This window comes from Brienomyrus brachyistius, chromosome 22, assembly GCF_023856365.1.
Source record: "Brienomyrus brachyistius isolate T26 chromosome 22, BBRACH_0.4, whole genome shotgun sequence".
In the NCBI taxonomy this organism is placed as follows: Eukaryota; Metazoa; Chordata; class Actinopteri; order Osteoglossiformes; family Mormyridae; genus Brienomyrus; species Brienomyrus brachyistius.
This window is the reverse complement of record NC_064554.1, coordinates 14,778,859-14,794,921: the sequence shown is the minus strand read 5'-3', so window position 1 is coordinate 14,794,921 and position 16,063 is coordinate 14,778,859. Positions and strand designations below refer to the sequence as shown.

The 16,063-nt window shown below is 40.0% G+C and overlaps 3 protein-coding genes across 6 annotated transcripts; 1 reads left to right on the top strand and 2 right to left on the bottom strand.

The window, feature by feature from the left end:
• Positions 1 to 804: 804 nt before the first annotated feature.
• On the bottom strand, positions 805 to 3,368 carry fzd2 (frizzled class receptor 2). Its single transcript, XM_048992189.1, has one exon. The coding sequence runs from the start codon at positions 3,132 to 3,134 to the stop codon at positions 1,488 to 1,490; it is 1,647 nt and encodes a 548-aa protein (XP_048848146.1). The 5' UTR covers positions 3,135 to 3,368; the 3' UTR covers positions 805 to 1,487.
• A 1,302-nt stretch (positions 3,369 to 4,670) lies between these two features.
• moto (minamoto) lies at positions 4,671 to 11,241 on the top strand. 4 transcript variants are annotated; one of them, XM_048992094.1, is made up of 9 exons: positions 4,671 to 4,855; positions 5,502 to 5,615; positions 5,943 to 6,103; positions 7,114 to 7,218; positions 7,792 to 7,902; positions 8,188 to 9,418; positions 9,515 to 9,649; positions 9,807 to 9,987; positions 10,200 to 11,241. In XM_048992094.1, the coding sequence occupies exons 1-9, from the start codon at positions 4,850 to 4,852 to the stop codon at positions 10,337 to 10,339; spliced, it is 2,184 nt and encodes a 727-aa protein (XP_048848051.1). In that variant the 5' UTR covers positions 4,671 to 4,849; the 3' UTR covers positions 10,340 to 11,241. The 4 variants fall into 4 exon arrangements, with proteins under 4 accessions (XP_048848051.1, XP_048848049.1, XP_048848048.1 ...); XM_048992092.1 differs by having other exon boundaries at positions 5,943 to 6,094; positions 7,792 to 9,418; XM_048992091.1 differs by having other exon boundaries at positions 7,792 to 9,418.
• An 8-nt stretch (positions 11,242 to 11,249) lies between these two features.
• ccdc43 (coiled-coil domain containing 43) lies at positions 11,250 to 15,860 on the bottom strand. Its single transcript, XM_048992089.1, has 5 exons — positions 15,654 to 15,860; positions 14,805 to 14,898; positions 14,449 to 14,584; positions 13,962 to 14,017; positions 11,250 to 13,554 (listed from the first exon to the last, which is right to left on the bottom strand). Exons 1-5 carry the CDS (start codon positions 15,825 to 15,827, stop codon positions 13,367 to 13,369), a joined length of 648 nt encoding a protein of 215 aa, XP_048848046.1. The 5' UTR covers positions 15,828 to 15,860; the 3' UTR covers positions 11,250 to 13,366.
• Between the last annotated feature and the right edge of the window lie 203 nt (positions 15,861 to 16,063).

The window sequence follows — 16,063 nt, the reverse complement described above, 5'->3', positions numbered from 1 at the left end:
AAGAAAGGACTAGAATCTTGCACCCAAATACTAAAATGCAGACCACCCCCACCATCATTCAAAAAATCACATCCAGGATAGAGGTCTGCCTCAGTTTGTGTAAATACGGCGGACTTGACCCAGTCACGATTTTGGCGGGAAAGACAAAAGTTACATTTGAAAGGAGAAAACATGTCAGCCATGGTACAGTGGGAAGCACAGAACTGGAAATTTTAACACGGGGGGTTCAAGGCCTATGTACAATAGACTGGGGGGGGCGAGGCGGGCCACAAAGCAGCTTATAACCATCATGGAGCGAGGAAATGTGTCACCAACCCCCAGCTGTAGATCAAGGCAAAATTTCGATTTAGGTTCTTTCCAAAATTATCTAGTCTTGTGCTTTCAATTTCTAACCCCCAGGCTCTGTCATGTGAACCGGATTCGCAGGGCAGCGGCTTCCCCGTTTACACCTGTACATAATTGGAAGTAGCAGTTTCTGCATTACCTCATTTCAATAACACAGCGCAGTTACGCTCCCCAGCAATTAGTTGCTCTTTAAAGCCAGCCACCCCCCTCCTCCCTCCCAAGCCAACTTTCGTATCAGCATAACTGCCGCATCCAGTTAAGGGGCCTTGTCGTGTCCTAAATGGAGCTTCCGTGAAAGATAATCAGCTTTCATGCTCCACGACGCAGTCGGGGCACCGCTCAGACGAGGCACCCCCCCCCCACCCCGTCCCAGCTCACATTCCCACCCCCACTGCCCCCACCGCTCACTGTCATTAACCCACATTTTCTTTCTCTTCCAAGGGGCCCAAGCAGGGACCGTTTACATCCAAAGACTGTCTTTAATATAAAACAGTTTCCTTAATCTAGTACATAAGGAAAAAATGATTACAGATCTCAGTTTGACAGAAAAGTTTAACTGCATCCCGTCACAGGCTGCCAATGAAAACAACATCGAGAGAGTCTATGGCTCCATTTTAAAAGAAATACATGTCTGCCAAGCTGGAAGACTGTTGGGGGGGGGGGGGGAGCATCCTTTCTTTAAATACAAATATATAATTATATTTATATATATTTTTTACAAATTCTATTTACAGCACATTAATTACACAACTAACAATTTAACAGATTCAAAGCAAAGCTGGTGTAAACGACCTTCCTCTCGGTCGTACCCCTCCTTTTCTGAGAATACCCATCTGGTCTCTCACTTAGAGGTTTATTGCTGGTTTCCCTTTTTTTTTTAAAAAAAAGAGAAAATGGTGGAGAGGACTAATGGCACACGACCAGCTAACCAACCGCGTTGGTTTCGGATTGGTTGGTTCTTGCAACGCCAGTTGACCGAGTCCTGGTCTCCAGTTTGGCTAGTAGCATGGGCATTAAAAACTAAAATAATAATAATAAAAAAGATTTTAAAAAAAAAGTCCCTGGCAGAAAATTAGGTACCATTCTAGTAAACAAACAAACAAACAACAAAAAAAACACAACACTAAAATTGCTCCAGTAGATCACACCGTGGTCTCGCCTTGTCTGCTGTTAGTCAGCCTCGTGTAGAACTTGCGCCACGAATGCAGAGTCTTGCCGGACCAGATCCAGAACCCAGAGGTGATGCCCACGATCAGAGTCATGAGGTATTTGATCATGTAGACCGTGAAATCCGGCATCATGCGCGGCGCGTAGTGCATAGGACAGGGGATGGCCAGCCCTTTGCAGTTCTGGCTTATCCAGCTCAGCTCCCACTGCTCGCGGAAGGCCTGCTCGTAGAAGAAGCAGGCGATGACGATGGTGGCCGGCACGGTGTAGAGCACGCTGAAGACGCCGATGCGCACCATCAGCCGCTCCAGCTTCTCCGTCTTGGTGCCGTCGTGCTTCATGATGGTGCGGATGCGGAAGAGCGAGACGAAGCCGGCCAGCAGGAAGGAGGTGCCGATGAAGAGGTAGACGAAGAGGGGCGCCAGCACGAAGCCGCGTAACGGGTCCAGGCTGTTGATGCCCACGAAACAGACTCCGCTCAGCGTGTCCCCGTCTATCTGCCCCATGGCCAGGATGCTGATGGTCTTGACGGCCGGCACGGCCCACGCCGCCAAGTGGAAGTACTGGGAGTTAGCCTCGATGGCCTCATGACCCCACTTCATGACAGCTGCTAGGAACCAGGTGAGGGACAGGATGACCCACCAGATGGAGCTGGCCATGCTGAAGAAGTAGAGCATCATGAAAAGAATAGTGCAGCCTTCCTTTTTAGTCCCCTGGACCACAGTTTTGTATCCATCGGCGCTGAAGCTCTCGTTGCACACGACTTTGTCCCCCAGGAAAAATCCGGCTATGTAGGCTATGGATACCATGGTGTAGCAGCCAGACAGGAAGATAATAGGTCGCTCTGGGTACTTGAAACGCTGCATGTCCACCAGGTAAGTCGTCACAGTGAACAAGGTGGAGGCGCAACACAAGACCGACCAGATGAGAATCCAAACTCGGGCGAATTGGATTTCCTTCTGATTGAAGAACATGTAACCTCCGCTGCTCCTGGATGGCTCGCAAGGGGCCGCGCAGTCTGCCTCCCCCAAAAACCTATAATTTAAATACGACGGTACCTTGAGGACGGTGGGACACCGGAAGGGTCTGTCTGGGGTGGAATACAGGAGCACGCCGGGCGTGCCCGGCGCAGGGATGTGGACGGGCGGCGCGGTCACGGTGGAATCATTTTGCCCCACGCAAATATGCCCACCGCCGAGAACTGGAAAGTTTTCGCATCTCAGTCTTTCAGGCCACTGGAAGCCAAATTTATTCATAAGGGCCTCGCAGCCTTGTTTGGCCCGCTCGCAAATGGACCGGCAAGGAGGAATGGCCTTTTCAAGGACAGTGCACACCGGCGCGTACATTGAACATAAGAAGAATTTCAGTTCTGGGGAACACTGTACCTTAACCAGAGGGTAAAACTGGTGTACTTCCAAGCCGGCGTCCTCTTGATTATAATGTCCGACCAGATTTGGCATTATGGTTTGGTTGTAAGCAATGTCCGTGCACAAGGGGATGGAGATAGGCTGGCAAAAGCCGTGGTCCGGGACTGCAATCCCATTTTCGCCCTGATACTGCGCTGACACCAGAAAACGTCCCAGCAGCAGAGCGAAGAAGCCGATCGTCCTTCGCAAATTCATTCCTGCTCAACAGTTTCCAAAGTTAATCAAACTGAGATAAAAAAAAAAACAAGCGCAGTCGAGTTCTTTCTCTTTAAATACGCATGGTGTGCATGAGTTTGACGCAAAAGTCTTGTCAAAGCTCGGCTGTAGCACCACTTCGAGTTGAACTGTTACTTTTCTGAAAGAGACTGAATGACTTTTTCTTTTGTGCGACTCGCATCGTCCAACCAGACGGTTTTAAGTTCCCCCCGCAATCCCCGCGGCTGCCTGTAATTACGGGCCGGGAAGGGAGGGGATGAGGGGGTCTTGAAACAGACTTTCTGCCCCAAAGCCCCTTCCCAAAATGCTCTTAACCAATCGAATCACAGAAACGATACCAGCCCGACACTGATTCACGGTCCACCACTACTTACTCAAATCAGTGTTTCATTTGCTAAAACTTTTCTTGGTTAAAAAAAAGAAAAGAAAATAAGGCGCCTCCTCTCCGTTTCTCGACGGGAGAAGAGCGATAAATTAAATTACGCTGAACTCGGCAGAATGTACCTCGCGGCAAAACTTTTAGATCTACTGAAAATAAGTAGCTTGAGCAGATGAACATGATGCATACAAAACCTAGAAAAACAAATTAATTTCAGATCTCTATAAAATGCTATAGAAAGCTAGATTTCAAACGTTTCAACACTTTATGATAGTTTAGTAATATTATGGGTTAACAATTAGTTTTTAATGATTTTTTTCTTAAGAACTACGTTCTATTCAAGATAAATGTCGACATCTTGTGGCCATTGCGATATGTAAAAACTAAGTAAAGGCTCCGCATGACTACAAATTTAAACTGATTTGTATTTGAAAAGGGAACGTATTGTCTATGATTAATGTAATGATTCTAAAGTCACGTTCAAAATAAGTGTGGTTGGATGTATAATATGTGAAATTAATTTCATATGACAATTTAAAATGACATTCAGCATTGCATTTGAACTTTACTGGCACTTTTTACCTTTGCATAAGGTACATACATAAAACAATTGGTTATTTGTGCATTAACACACAGGCCTCACAGTAAATTTGGTCGGCCCACATTCTCCATCGGGAAATTGCCAGTCCAGCCCTGAAGTTGTACTGCATGTCCTCTTATATCTGCGTTGCTATGTGTGGATGAGTGTCTTCAACACGTAGCAAAGGCTGGGCCACTAAATTCCGTTCTCCATGATCCTCTCAATGAACCCACACAAGTAGCTAATTATGCAGACCGTTGTATGTTATCTGGAGTGACAAAGATTTTTAAGTACTCTGCAATATCAATTATAAGATATGCTGCAAGAATACATCTCCACGAGCAGCACTATTATGTCATTTGAGAATGGCGGTGACAATAACTTTCTTCGACTCCTCTTGTCATTTTGGTTGTGGTAACAGATTATTCCCCTTTCCGCAAATCATTCGCTATTGGACAGTCATTTATTCGTGTAACCAATCGGCATCGACTGACACCTGTTGTCACACGAGCTAAAAGCTTTTAGCGCCGGGAAATCTTTCCTCGTGAAAGGCTGAGTCACAAAGTGCGAGCTGGAGGATCAGCTCGAGGACCCGCTCGAGGACATTCAGATGGTTGTAGCCCATATTGTACATGTATTTTCATTAACGTTTCTGCTCTTTTCCCTAGCACTCGAACGCTACAAACAACAAAATCGTGACAAAGTGTCTTCGTAAAAGTTGACAAAATAAATTTCATGGAGGTAAGTAGCCAACAATTAACTCGGTTTGAAGGGAAGTTACCATGTACATGTAGACAGTAAATTGCCGGAATCTTTTCATGTTTCGGTATTCTGGTTTAAAATAAGGTTCATTTTGATATCTAGTGATTTTATTAAAATTAAATTAGTCAAATTGATATTATTGAAATGTTATTACATAAACTCTTTTTGAGAAAGTCTTGTATAAATGTAATGGTTGAAATGTTCTCTTAAGTAGCCAAATGAAATTAATAGTTCCGTCTTGCGAAGTATGTTTCGGCTAAAATTATCTGATTACTTTTGTGGAGGACTAACCCGTTCAATCTGTTAGCTAGTTCGTCAGGTAATTTCGCCGCCCAATTTTCATTTAGTTACATAGTTAACGTGCCCCCTAGCTGCATAACACACACACACACACACACACACACACACACACACACACACACACCCACCAATCAAATCGCTGTCCATGAATCGCCACCAAGCAATGTTAATTATAGGTTAAGTTGTCTAGGTTAACTACCATGTAGTGCTAGCTACATTGATAGTGCTGTAAAAGACTGTGTTCCTTAAACCTGTGTTAGACAGTTCCATATATATATATATATATATATATATATATATTGATCTTTATTGGTCGTCTGCCTAGGTGAATGCATTAGAGGAAAATAAAATCAATGTGATATCACATGAAGGAATTATGGCCTTTGATCAGTATCATTATGCTGATCTGGGTTTACTTGTCTCTCCTTATAAACATCAGGTAAGATAAAAACCAATTTGTGGCTTTAGTCATGTCATCAACTGCATTGGATTATGAAGTGTTTATTTGCTGTGTGAAAAGCTCTTGTGTAACATTTGAACATCAAATTTTTCTGGGAAAAATTAGAAGTTTCAATTCATTTCAGTTTGTCCCACAAAATAATTGTCTGTTTAGCAGCATCAGTAATTTAGCTAAATTTCTGACAGATGCTGCTTTTTGTCTTGATTGTGGCTTAATGTAAATACACTTTTGAATTTTGTGTGAAATATTTCTTTTGAGTGCTTTGATTTCCATGATGTAAACTCTGTCTTGACTGTTGTTTTACAGACCATTTTCAATGAGGGTAGCACTAGATTGCCTCAGTCCTCTTTGTTTCCACACTCTTTTTCTAATTCTTTGCAACCGGAGGAATTCCCACAGTCCTATACATCAGTGCAAGCTCAGGAAGATCCATATCAACTGGTTCATTTTGCCCAGAGGTGTGTCAGGTATAGTGAACTCCAAGACCCTTGCAGTATTTAAATGTGAATGGAATTTTATTTTGGTGTTTTCCAAATCTGGATTAGTATGTAAAAAGAGAGGAAAGTACGGAAACATTATGGTTTCCAGACTATTACAACAGATTGGCTAACTATGTATTCTTAAAAAGAAATCTGATTTACTTTTTTTTTCACAAAATCACCAATGTGAGCTGGTTGTCGGTGCCAGAATGTGCACAGGACACACATTGTAGAGCAACATGACAAACCAAGGAATGGTGGTGTGTCGGTGTGCGCTAGATTAATCTCTAGCAAGAAATATTGATGTAGGCTACCTTGCAATTTGCAGTGCTTGTAATGGGGAAATGCAAGTTTTCTCTTGCTTGGCTTGGCAATCCCAAATATTGTAACTGGTTGGCTACGGATCCTAAATATGAGTGGAAACTGAAATGCAAAGTATGTACTGTTGTTTGACATTTTGAACATGAGTTGTTAGCCACATGGCGGACAGAAGTATTGCTGTCTCTTCCTCCAGTGGCAGATCCTGGCAAGGGCCAGAAGCAAAATTTGCCAGGGTGGCATCTTCAGGGGGGAGCCAACTTAACAAACTGCCAGTGCCAACCCCTATCATTAACCCCCCCCCCCCCCCCAACTGTTTCTATCACCACGCCCACCAAACAACTGTTACTCCCCGCATCCACGACATCCCCCTACAGCAGTGGTTGCCCACTAGTTGATCTTTAAGATGCACCTAGTCCATCATGACAAGCAGACCCTGAATATGTGTAGGCTGTAAAAAAATAACTTATCTTCCCAGAATATTTTCTTTGTAAAACAACCCCACAGTCATTTGAGATGTATGGGATTTTAAAATGGAAAGTGTGTAGGACCCCCTCTTAATTGCTTACATACCATGCAGAGGATGGTGTCTACTGCATATGTTAAATTGTTATGTTTTGGTATATTAAAAGATTTATCTACTCGTTGGTCTTATACTTTCTTTGCTTTTCCCTTTCAAGGAATTCTGCAGATGGAAATGAATGTGGAAGTACATCTGATCTATATGGATTAGTGTCAGATATCTTGGAAGAGAGTGATCACATGGATAGCTACTTTGCAGATGAGTTAGTAGCTTGTATACAAATATTTATTTTGCATTGACTCCTGCAGTTGAGAAACACATTTTGCAAGATTCCAAATACATTCCAAAACCATTGTAGGACAGGATAATATGGTTACTGCTGTGTTTGCCACCTCACCTTAAGTTTATGCATTGTTACTAATGTTGAAGAATGATGGCACTTCATCCTAGGTAGTGGCATTTTATGATGGGGGGGGGGAATCTAAAATTGATATACATGGAACATTTTGAGAACAGCAGCCATTGTTGTTGTGGGTTTGGATCCTCTGGGTATTTTTATTAAACACATCCGGACGCATGCTCTTCAGATCAGTCGGTGATGGAGTAAATGTGTGTATCTACGATTAACAATGAGTGAAAAATACAGTTCTCTGTATTCGCTTCTGGATAGCCTGCATTTTTTTTACTTTTGTCTTTAGCTATGATTTCAAAATTAGCTATTCACCAAAAAGGTTGCAATTTTGACATTGACCAGTCATGTTACCAGTTATGTATGCCCTTGAATCCATACCCGCCATGACAGTTCACAGTCTAATTGTTAAATTTGTCCTTGCAGGATGTCATCCAATGTAAAATCTGTCTGGTCCCTCAACCCAGGGAAGGAAGACATTCAGCAGTACTTCCAGTCAGAATCAGATATTCAGGCAGTTCCATCTAATTTGCAAACGTATCCTGGTCCATTAATCAGGCAAAGGCAACTTCAGAACACAGATTTTCAACAGGAAGCTGAGCTTCATCAGGGTTTCATTGATTTAGATATCAGTGATCAAATGCTTCTCTGTCCAAGCAGCAGTGATACTGATACATGTTCATTGCAGGTTCAAGATGTGCAGACAATGTCTAGTGGAAACTGCCTTCTGTCAAAGACAACACCTGGCAAATGTGATTTCAATGGAGCTGTACATGATGAAAAATTACACAGTATAACCCCTTTTCTTAACCACACAATTAGAGCATCACCTTCTGGGTGTTTGGTAAACAAAATGAATGATCACTGTTTAAGCTTCTTCTCTGATTATTCAAATCAAAATCAATTGAAACCAAATGGGAATAAGCAAGTTATGATGCAAGAAGAGGAGGACAACGAGCATTTCGAGAACCATGGCTCTGACCAGCATACTTTGTTTTCTAGAATGCAGTCTCTCGAAAGTCAAACAGGACAATTTAAAAAGGAAGCATTGGCAGGTTTTGAAGTGCCAAGGCCATCTGACCATGCAATCAAGATGCCTACCCCACCAAGTACTTATTGGCCTAAGGATTTCTCAGAAATTAGTCAACAGCAGACATTTCTGCAGCTGAAATCTTCATCAGCAGATCTCAATCCCTTGGCACCTTTCCAAAGCAAACATTCCATTGAGAACACTAACAATTTCTCACCAAATCTTAATCAGTATGTTCATAATCGATTAAGCCAGTACCAGAATCAAGCCAAAAAACCAAATAATCCTGGTGTGCCAGAGTATTCTAAAAGGCTTTCATTCCCCATTTCAGATTTTGTTCCACAGAATTTGCAAAGAAAAACATCTTTCCCCCAGGATTACAGTCTGGGCGATAGTCAAAACCCTTATAATAGAGCAGGTCAGAATCAGGTGATGCTGAATTTGGAAGAGCTGCAAAAGGCAGGCGAGTTTGACCAGGATCTGGATGACTCTGTTTTGGCTGGCAGGATTATCAAAAAGGTGCACTCACCTCAGAAAACTAAGGAGAATATGAAACCACAGAATAGCAATCATGGAGAAAGGGTCAAGAAGCAAGAGTTGCTTCAGAATGCATACCTTGATTTCTTGGGGAATGAGCGTGGTTTGCGTAGGTCAATTGGAAGAAATGCAAACATTGGGGAAAAGACCCAGCCAGCCTCCTCTTTCCCATACATGCACATAGTGGGTGACAGGCAGAATTCATGGCCAGTGCAGTGGAACACTGGAAGTTTTTCTCCCAATTCGACATTCCTGCACCGTAACTCCAGTGTGCTTCCTATGGATCTTTGCAACTTGTTGCCAGACAACGAACTTAACGCTTGCCTCCGTGACATGATGAGCACAGAGAATCCGCTCTCTGCTGCTGCATCTGTGATGGGGTTCCCCAGTCTCACAAAGAACCGTTGTGGACCCACAAGTCAGCTTCACCTTTATCTTGAGGAATGTTATGAGCAATGGAGGACACTGGAAAAAGAGAGGAGAAAGGTAACTGATGCAATTTAGTGAATGTATTAGGTAAATACATATACTTATTTCATTCACTCTGTCAAATAAGTTCTGTTAATTCATTCTGTTTAATAGATTGAGAACATTCTTAGAAAAAGTTTTCCTGGCAAGAGGATATCAATAGTGAGCAGCAGTCCCATTCCAAAAATCCCACAAAATCCCTCTAGAGTAGATCGGCTAATTGTGGATCAATTACGTGAGCAAGCACGGGTGAGCACTGTATTGTATTATTATAATTTTCTTACACCAAAGCCTGTTTGTATTTTGAAGTCTTATTAAAATAAGTATGGCAGTTATGAAAATAGATATTAACTGTCAATGTGTAAATATGTGCACACAGAACAACACTGAGTGATTTAAATTTTAGGTTGTGGCTCTTTTTGGAAAAATGGAATGTCTGCGAGGCGTCCCTCTCCATGCAAATATTCGCTCAGCACTGGACAGACACCTAGAAGTTATTTACACTACACAGGCACGACGTACAGATGAATATATCAATACATCAAATCGACAGAGACAAGGAGGTACTTACATTAAAGAAGATAGAGGTAATTTTTGATTAAATTTTCTTCAACAAATAGATGTTTGATTTTTAACCTTTAAAGGTTTTGTGATTGTTATCAAAGGTTTTTTTTTTTACATCATTTGTCTTTGAGTTTTAATTTTCTACTGCTGTAACACTAATTAACAAGGTGCAATTCATTTCTTACTGATAGCTTTCCATAGCTGACTGTGTATACTGTTGACCTATTTTTACTAGTCATTTTACTACTGGCTGCTGCAGTGAAGGACCTGTGTGTGACTACAAGGAGGACTCGCACTGCCCTTTGGTGTGCACTGCAGATGACATCGCCGCAAGTTGAAAATAAGGTGGACGAGCAGAAAGAAACCCCAACCTGAAAGAGTTCTAGTTGATGTTGGACAAATTAGCTTTTTGAAAATATCAATTTGCCTTTGTAGCTAGGTCTTTTGAATAGTTCAATATGAATTTGGGATTGTCCAAAACTCTGACTATTACAATGTATATGTACTTTTTAAATATACAGTCTACATAAAGTGCACCTCTGAATAATTTTATGCATAAGCTAGTTCATGATCAGTGCATGTTTATACCAAACTATTGACGCTTACAACCTTGCAGCCTTCCAAGACTTAAGAAGTTTTGGTTATGCCTGTAGGCAATTTAATAATTTCCACTACTACTCATCCTCTTCATATAAAAACTAATTAGCTCTCAGTACATTTTTCATGTAATTAATGTAATCTGTGAGAAAAGTAATCTTGAAACACAAGCCAAACACACCCCATTGATATGAATTGACCAGTATATCGTAACAGAGATTGAAAACACTGATGATTAGGATCCATATTAAATACAGATTTCCATTAAGAATTCAGCAGCATTTTAGAAAAAAGTGCATATTTTCAAATGATTTTTTCTGTTGTGTTTTAACAGTTATAATGATTTGTGTTAAAATTTGCTTGTCCATCATACTTAGCCTGCAGATAGTATTTATTCACAATTAATAAAATGAAAGGGAGACTGGTATTCTAACAGATCGTATTTGATTTTTTAAAATTACTATGACAGAAAGTTGCATCCTGTTATTATTAAATCTTAAATTTATGGCTTTTGATTTTTCCAAAGTTACAATTTATTTACATGGTTAATTTACTACTACTGTGAATGAAGTACATATTGTTAAAATATATTTGTTCAAATGCTGGATTTTGTGTTTTGTGTTAAAAAAATATTTGTATGTAAGTGAGGATACCAATAGAAATAAAATAAGCTTTAATGATTTGACTGAAAACATTTTATTTAAAATTCACAAATAAAAAATTCAGTTATAAATTATTTTATGGCTACTAAAATATTCTAGCCATTGTCATACTCATAATTTAGATCAGTTATTGAATGCAGATCAGACATTAAGGTTTTTTTGTGACAATCTTATAGCATATACAAGAGTTCTCTGCCTTATGACTTCATTAATTGTAATAACTCTCATACAATGAATATGGGGTCCTTTTTCTGATAAACAACATGCTTCATTCGGAACGAAGAAAAACGCTATAAATGTTCCATCCTCAGTATAAGTTTTTTCATATTTGTCTAGCACAGTGGTTCTCAAACTCGGTCCTCAGGACCCACTGCCCTACACACTGCTGATTACCTGGATCAGGTGTGTTCAGTGAATTAGAAACTGAAGGACAGCTGGGACTCATGTGTGGGGCAGGGATAGCAGGAAAACAAGCAGGGCATTGGGTCTAGAGGACCCAGTTTGAGAACCACTGGTCTAGCATCACCTAGAAAACCTGTATGTTAAGTAAAAAGCATACATGATATGTATTTTTGGGCATTGTCTGCAAAAATGTGCTATGTATAAAAGTCTCTAATAGCAGCATTCAGCTTGGAATTCACCCAGACTGCAGCCTAGGAAGTTCAGGCCTGTAACAATCTTATGTCACAGTAAATATGTTCAACTGACTCCTGGCTTTAAGTAAGCCAATACTGTAAAAAAAAAATCACTGTGACAGGTCACCTAAAATGCAAATAAGCACACGATGGCTCTTGTTTCACTTTACAATAAAATAACCCCAGCCATTCCAAATCTACTGTATATAGTGTAAAACAGCGAGAAGTAGAACATACATTTTATATAAATATTTAGCAGGTTTTACCTGCCTGTATCAGCAATTAAAGAGCACATAGATCTTTCAAGCACCCATTAGACACCTTTCAATATTCAACTGACATGCAGCATGTTACCTAGGTTGACTAGATAATGCAAGTGAGGGAAGACACTTTGAGTTAGGACAGGTTTGTAAACTACCATGTCGATTAAAAAAGCCAGGATTTAACTTGCTGAGTTGATTGGTCAGTCTCCTTTACTCATGCATGTGTCACTAAAGTTAATGTCAAACAGTTGGATGAGTTTTTCAGTCAAGGAAACAAACCAGTCAAAGCACAAGAGCAGAAGGATTTAGCCAAGTACAGTAGTTTGAAGTGACCTCCCCGACAGGGATTATCTAGTCATCCTAATGTCAGCTCTAATGTCACCGGCATTCGTGAGGTCATGAATCAGCCTTAGATAGCTACCTCTTACTTCAGAACAAGCGTGAATGTGTGACAGCCAGATTAGAAGCAAGGTATAATAATTAAAGTAGATCAAGTTATTCATTGCCATTCAATTTTGAAATTCAATATTTAGCACCTTTGCATTGAAATCTTAAAATCTTTCACTTTTGATTTTGTCATCAGTGAGTGAAAGCAGCACGATATATTCAAATTACATTATCAAATGATCAAAAGAGCGAAATGATCATGTAACAGAAGAGCAACACACAAATAAAATCTTGGAATATCAATTCAACAATGTCAAGATGATACCGTGGTTCTGAGTAGCATAGCAATCTAGGAAATGGTAACAGCGTAGATTATTATTCATTAGGACCAATTCTAGTTAGTGACTGATTGAATAACTGCAGTGACATTAAAGTATACTAGTATTCAAGAATGGTTGGCAGCTACAATCTGACCACAGATTTTGTGCACTTTAACTCTTGAACAATATGTAAGTGATGGGCCATACACACAGCCTAATAATACTTCACCTTAAACCACTGTGATGAGTTATTTCTATTTGTGCAGTATTTACAGCAACCAACCATTATTGATAGGCTTTAATATGAATGACTTAATATTCAAAAGGAACAAAGCAGAACATTATACTCATTTTAGATTAGAAATATCCAATTACAAAATGTATTCTCTCAGCTCTACTTAATGTCCATAGAAATATTCACTGACTTAAAATGCATGAATGTCATCTTCCAATCGTCACATAGTTCTTAGTTAATATAACTTTAACTCTCAAGGGGAAAAAATGGGAATATTGTACAGGGTGTCCAATAAAGCAATATCTATCTTTTCCGCTCCCCTTTCTGCGTGCGTTTTTTCTCCTTTTCCTTCCTCTCCTGTTTGGTAAGCTTGTCCTTTTCCCGCTGCATCTTGTCCTGTTCCTTCTTCTTCTGCGCGTCCACGCGAGCCTGGTCTCTCTGCAGCCTCTTCTTCAACAGAACATCCTCCACGTTGGTGTTTTTAAATAGAGCTGACGCGTTCCATGAAAGAATATTTCATAAGAAAGTGGAAGAAAAAACCTAATGGTGCCAAACGCAGAAAGGGCACAATTCCCATGGCTAATCTGAAGGCTTTTTCTTTGAGCTCCTGGCAACTAGGGGGCAAGCGCTGGTATCCCTGCAGGCTGGTTTACAACCAGGCTTCTAGCTGACCACTTTAGACTTTTACTCAACCAATAACTCTTGTAATCAAATTTGCTTCACTCATCTGTCAGCTCTGTAATGATCTGAAAAACCTGCGATCTGGATTAAATAACAATGCACCACATTCCTCTTGTGGTATACTATTTAGTATTATATAATTGATACATTTCAAATTATTAAATGTAGCTTGTAAGGAAGTGGCCAAATACATTAATTACTAATAATAAAAGGATACATTTGTCACTGTTAAACGTACAAGCTGCTCCAGTCAGATCTTCTTCAACATCTTCAGTGTCAGTGTCAAGGAAAAGCACTGTTTTCTGAACCTTACATGTTAAAAACCAATGACAGTTTAAAAGAGGTGCTTCACATTTGTCGGACAAGGATTCCCATGTTTTTGTATAAGCTTCCTTAACATACTGCTTATAGATTCACTATTTTCGGCGGGTCTCGAGTAATAGAACTGAAAATCGCACCAGCGTTTGTAATAATCTTCTCTAATGGTAAAGTGACCTTAAATTTTGAAACAGATAATTCGACTCATTCTGTCTCCCTTGTATAAGAAATTGTATATTAACCTTTAGAAATAAAGATTATTCATTCAGATCAATATAACTTATGGAGGTTGAAAAATGATAGAGCTATATTTTTTTAGAAAAACGTGACATCACAATAAATGCATGTATTATTTTCCAATGACTGTTTGGGACATCAAAGGATATTCATCATCATCTGTTACATTGGCATACTGAGCAAGGACAGCCTCTTTCCTCTTTTTGTCATCATCAGTCTTCTCTTTCTGTTTTACAACAATTTGTGCCTGTTTTTCAATCAAGTTGGCGATGGCTTGCACCTCACCTACAAACAGATAAAGACAGCGACTGTCAACAGATTTCATTTCTAATTCTTACTACCCAGTCCTGTTTACACCAAAGAAGATAAAATACCCTGTGTCTCCTCCCTGATCATACCACAGTAGTCCCCTCCACCCCTCACTGGTAGAACTTGTTCCTCAGCTGAATGTATAGCATTCCATGGGCATATTACATAAGATATATTTGATTTCAGTGTCCCATACCATCTGTCTGGCAGTTTTTGGCAGCTAATAAAGCGCAGCTGTCAGTCCACTGCTTGATTATTTCTCTGCATACGTCCTCCAGCGAATTTTCATCCTAAAATACAATTAGGAAAGGACACTTTAGAAATATACAGATCAATCTCCAAATCATAAACAAGTACAAATATAGATTTTGTTCATTGAAAATATTTTTAAACACCACACGAAAGAATACATACTGAATGAATCTGGCTAGAGCGAAGATACTATTAATTTAAAAAAGAAACGCGTTTCTTGCAACTAAGTCCGGGCTAAATCATTCTCTTGTAGCAGTGAGTTAATAATAACCAGCAGACCAACCGCAGGCTGCCGGCCCACCCAGCTCTTCTTTCGCCCAAATATAGCCTTTCATGACAGCAGGTCAAATGAACAAATGGAAAGAAATACTGCGTTTTAACTAACAAGACTTGTAGCCAAGTATTGTTAAGATTCATTAATTTTTTTAATTGATTTTTTTAAGTAAAGCTGGAAAAAATGGGACAGAATATTGAAAGTGTCATGTATTACAGTAACGCAAACGTTCTGCCTGCCTTTAACTTACTTCACCTGTTTGTTAAAAGTATTTCTATTTTACTATAGAACGATCGCAGCTTTCAGGTTAGCTACAAAAACAACTGGACGGCATCACATTGGATCGGTAATCGCTGCGTAATGTTACATACAGCAGCATACTTCTCGTGGTATTTCTGACTTATCCTCATCTGTCAGAACTAACATGACAATCATAAAAAGCTCGAAAAATAAGCAGAATAGAGGAATGCACGGTTTCATGCATCCACGCGGACAACGAACAGACAGGGAAATAATTACCAGAAACGCGGACAGAATACCTCCAAGAGCATCTAATTTTTCATCATCACTCTCTTCCTCCTGAAGAACACCAAGAATATAAACTGCATAAACATCACAGTCGATTTCCAACTCATCTAAACGACTATTTAACCAGGTTTCAAACTCCCCGGCGAGTTCCTTGGGGGCAGCCATCTTTACCCTTCGGGGTCCTGCGACAAAATATAGCTGTTCGCCACGAATGCCTGTATCCTTTTCCAGAAATCGGATGTATTTCTTTTTCACTTTTAATAATTTCAACGGTATGTAGCAAAGGAAATGTCAGTATGACATGAACGTATTTGGTGCTATCAATAAATGTACGGTGTCTACTTAGGGTTTTACATTTTTTTATTAAAACATACAAAAGAGTAGAAAATACAATCTAAAAA

Bases quoted from the DNA above. Each gene is read 5' to 3' on its own strand.
- fzd2 (XM_048992189.1), bottom strand. From the start codon at position 3,134: ATGAATTTGCGAAGGACGATCGGCTTCTTCGCTCTGCTGCTGGGACGT.
- moto (XM_048992091.1), top strand. The intron at 7,219-7,791 runs GTTAGTAGCTTG...TTGTCCTTGCAG, and splicing joins GATAGCTACTTTGCAGATGA to GATGTCATCCAATGTAAAAT. The intron at 9,650-9,806 runs GTGAGCACTGTA...TTTAAATTTTAG, and splicing joins AATTACGTGAGCAAGCACGG to GTTGTGGCTCTTTTTGGAAA.
- ccdc43 (XM_048992089.1), bottom strand. From the start codon at position 15,827: ATGGCTGCCCCCAAGGAACTCGCCGGGGAGTTTGAAACCTGGTTAAAT. The intron at 14,018-14,448 runs ATATCCTTTGAT...TGACACTGACAC, and splicing joins AATGTAACAGATGATGATGA to TGAAGATGTTGAAGAAGATC. The intron at 13,555-13,961 runs GTATCCTTTTAT...GGAACGCGTCAG, and splicing joins TACGTTTAACAGTGACAAAT to CTCTATTTAAAAACACCAAC.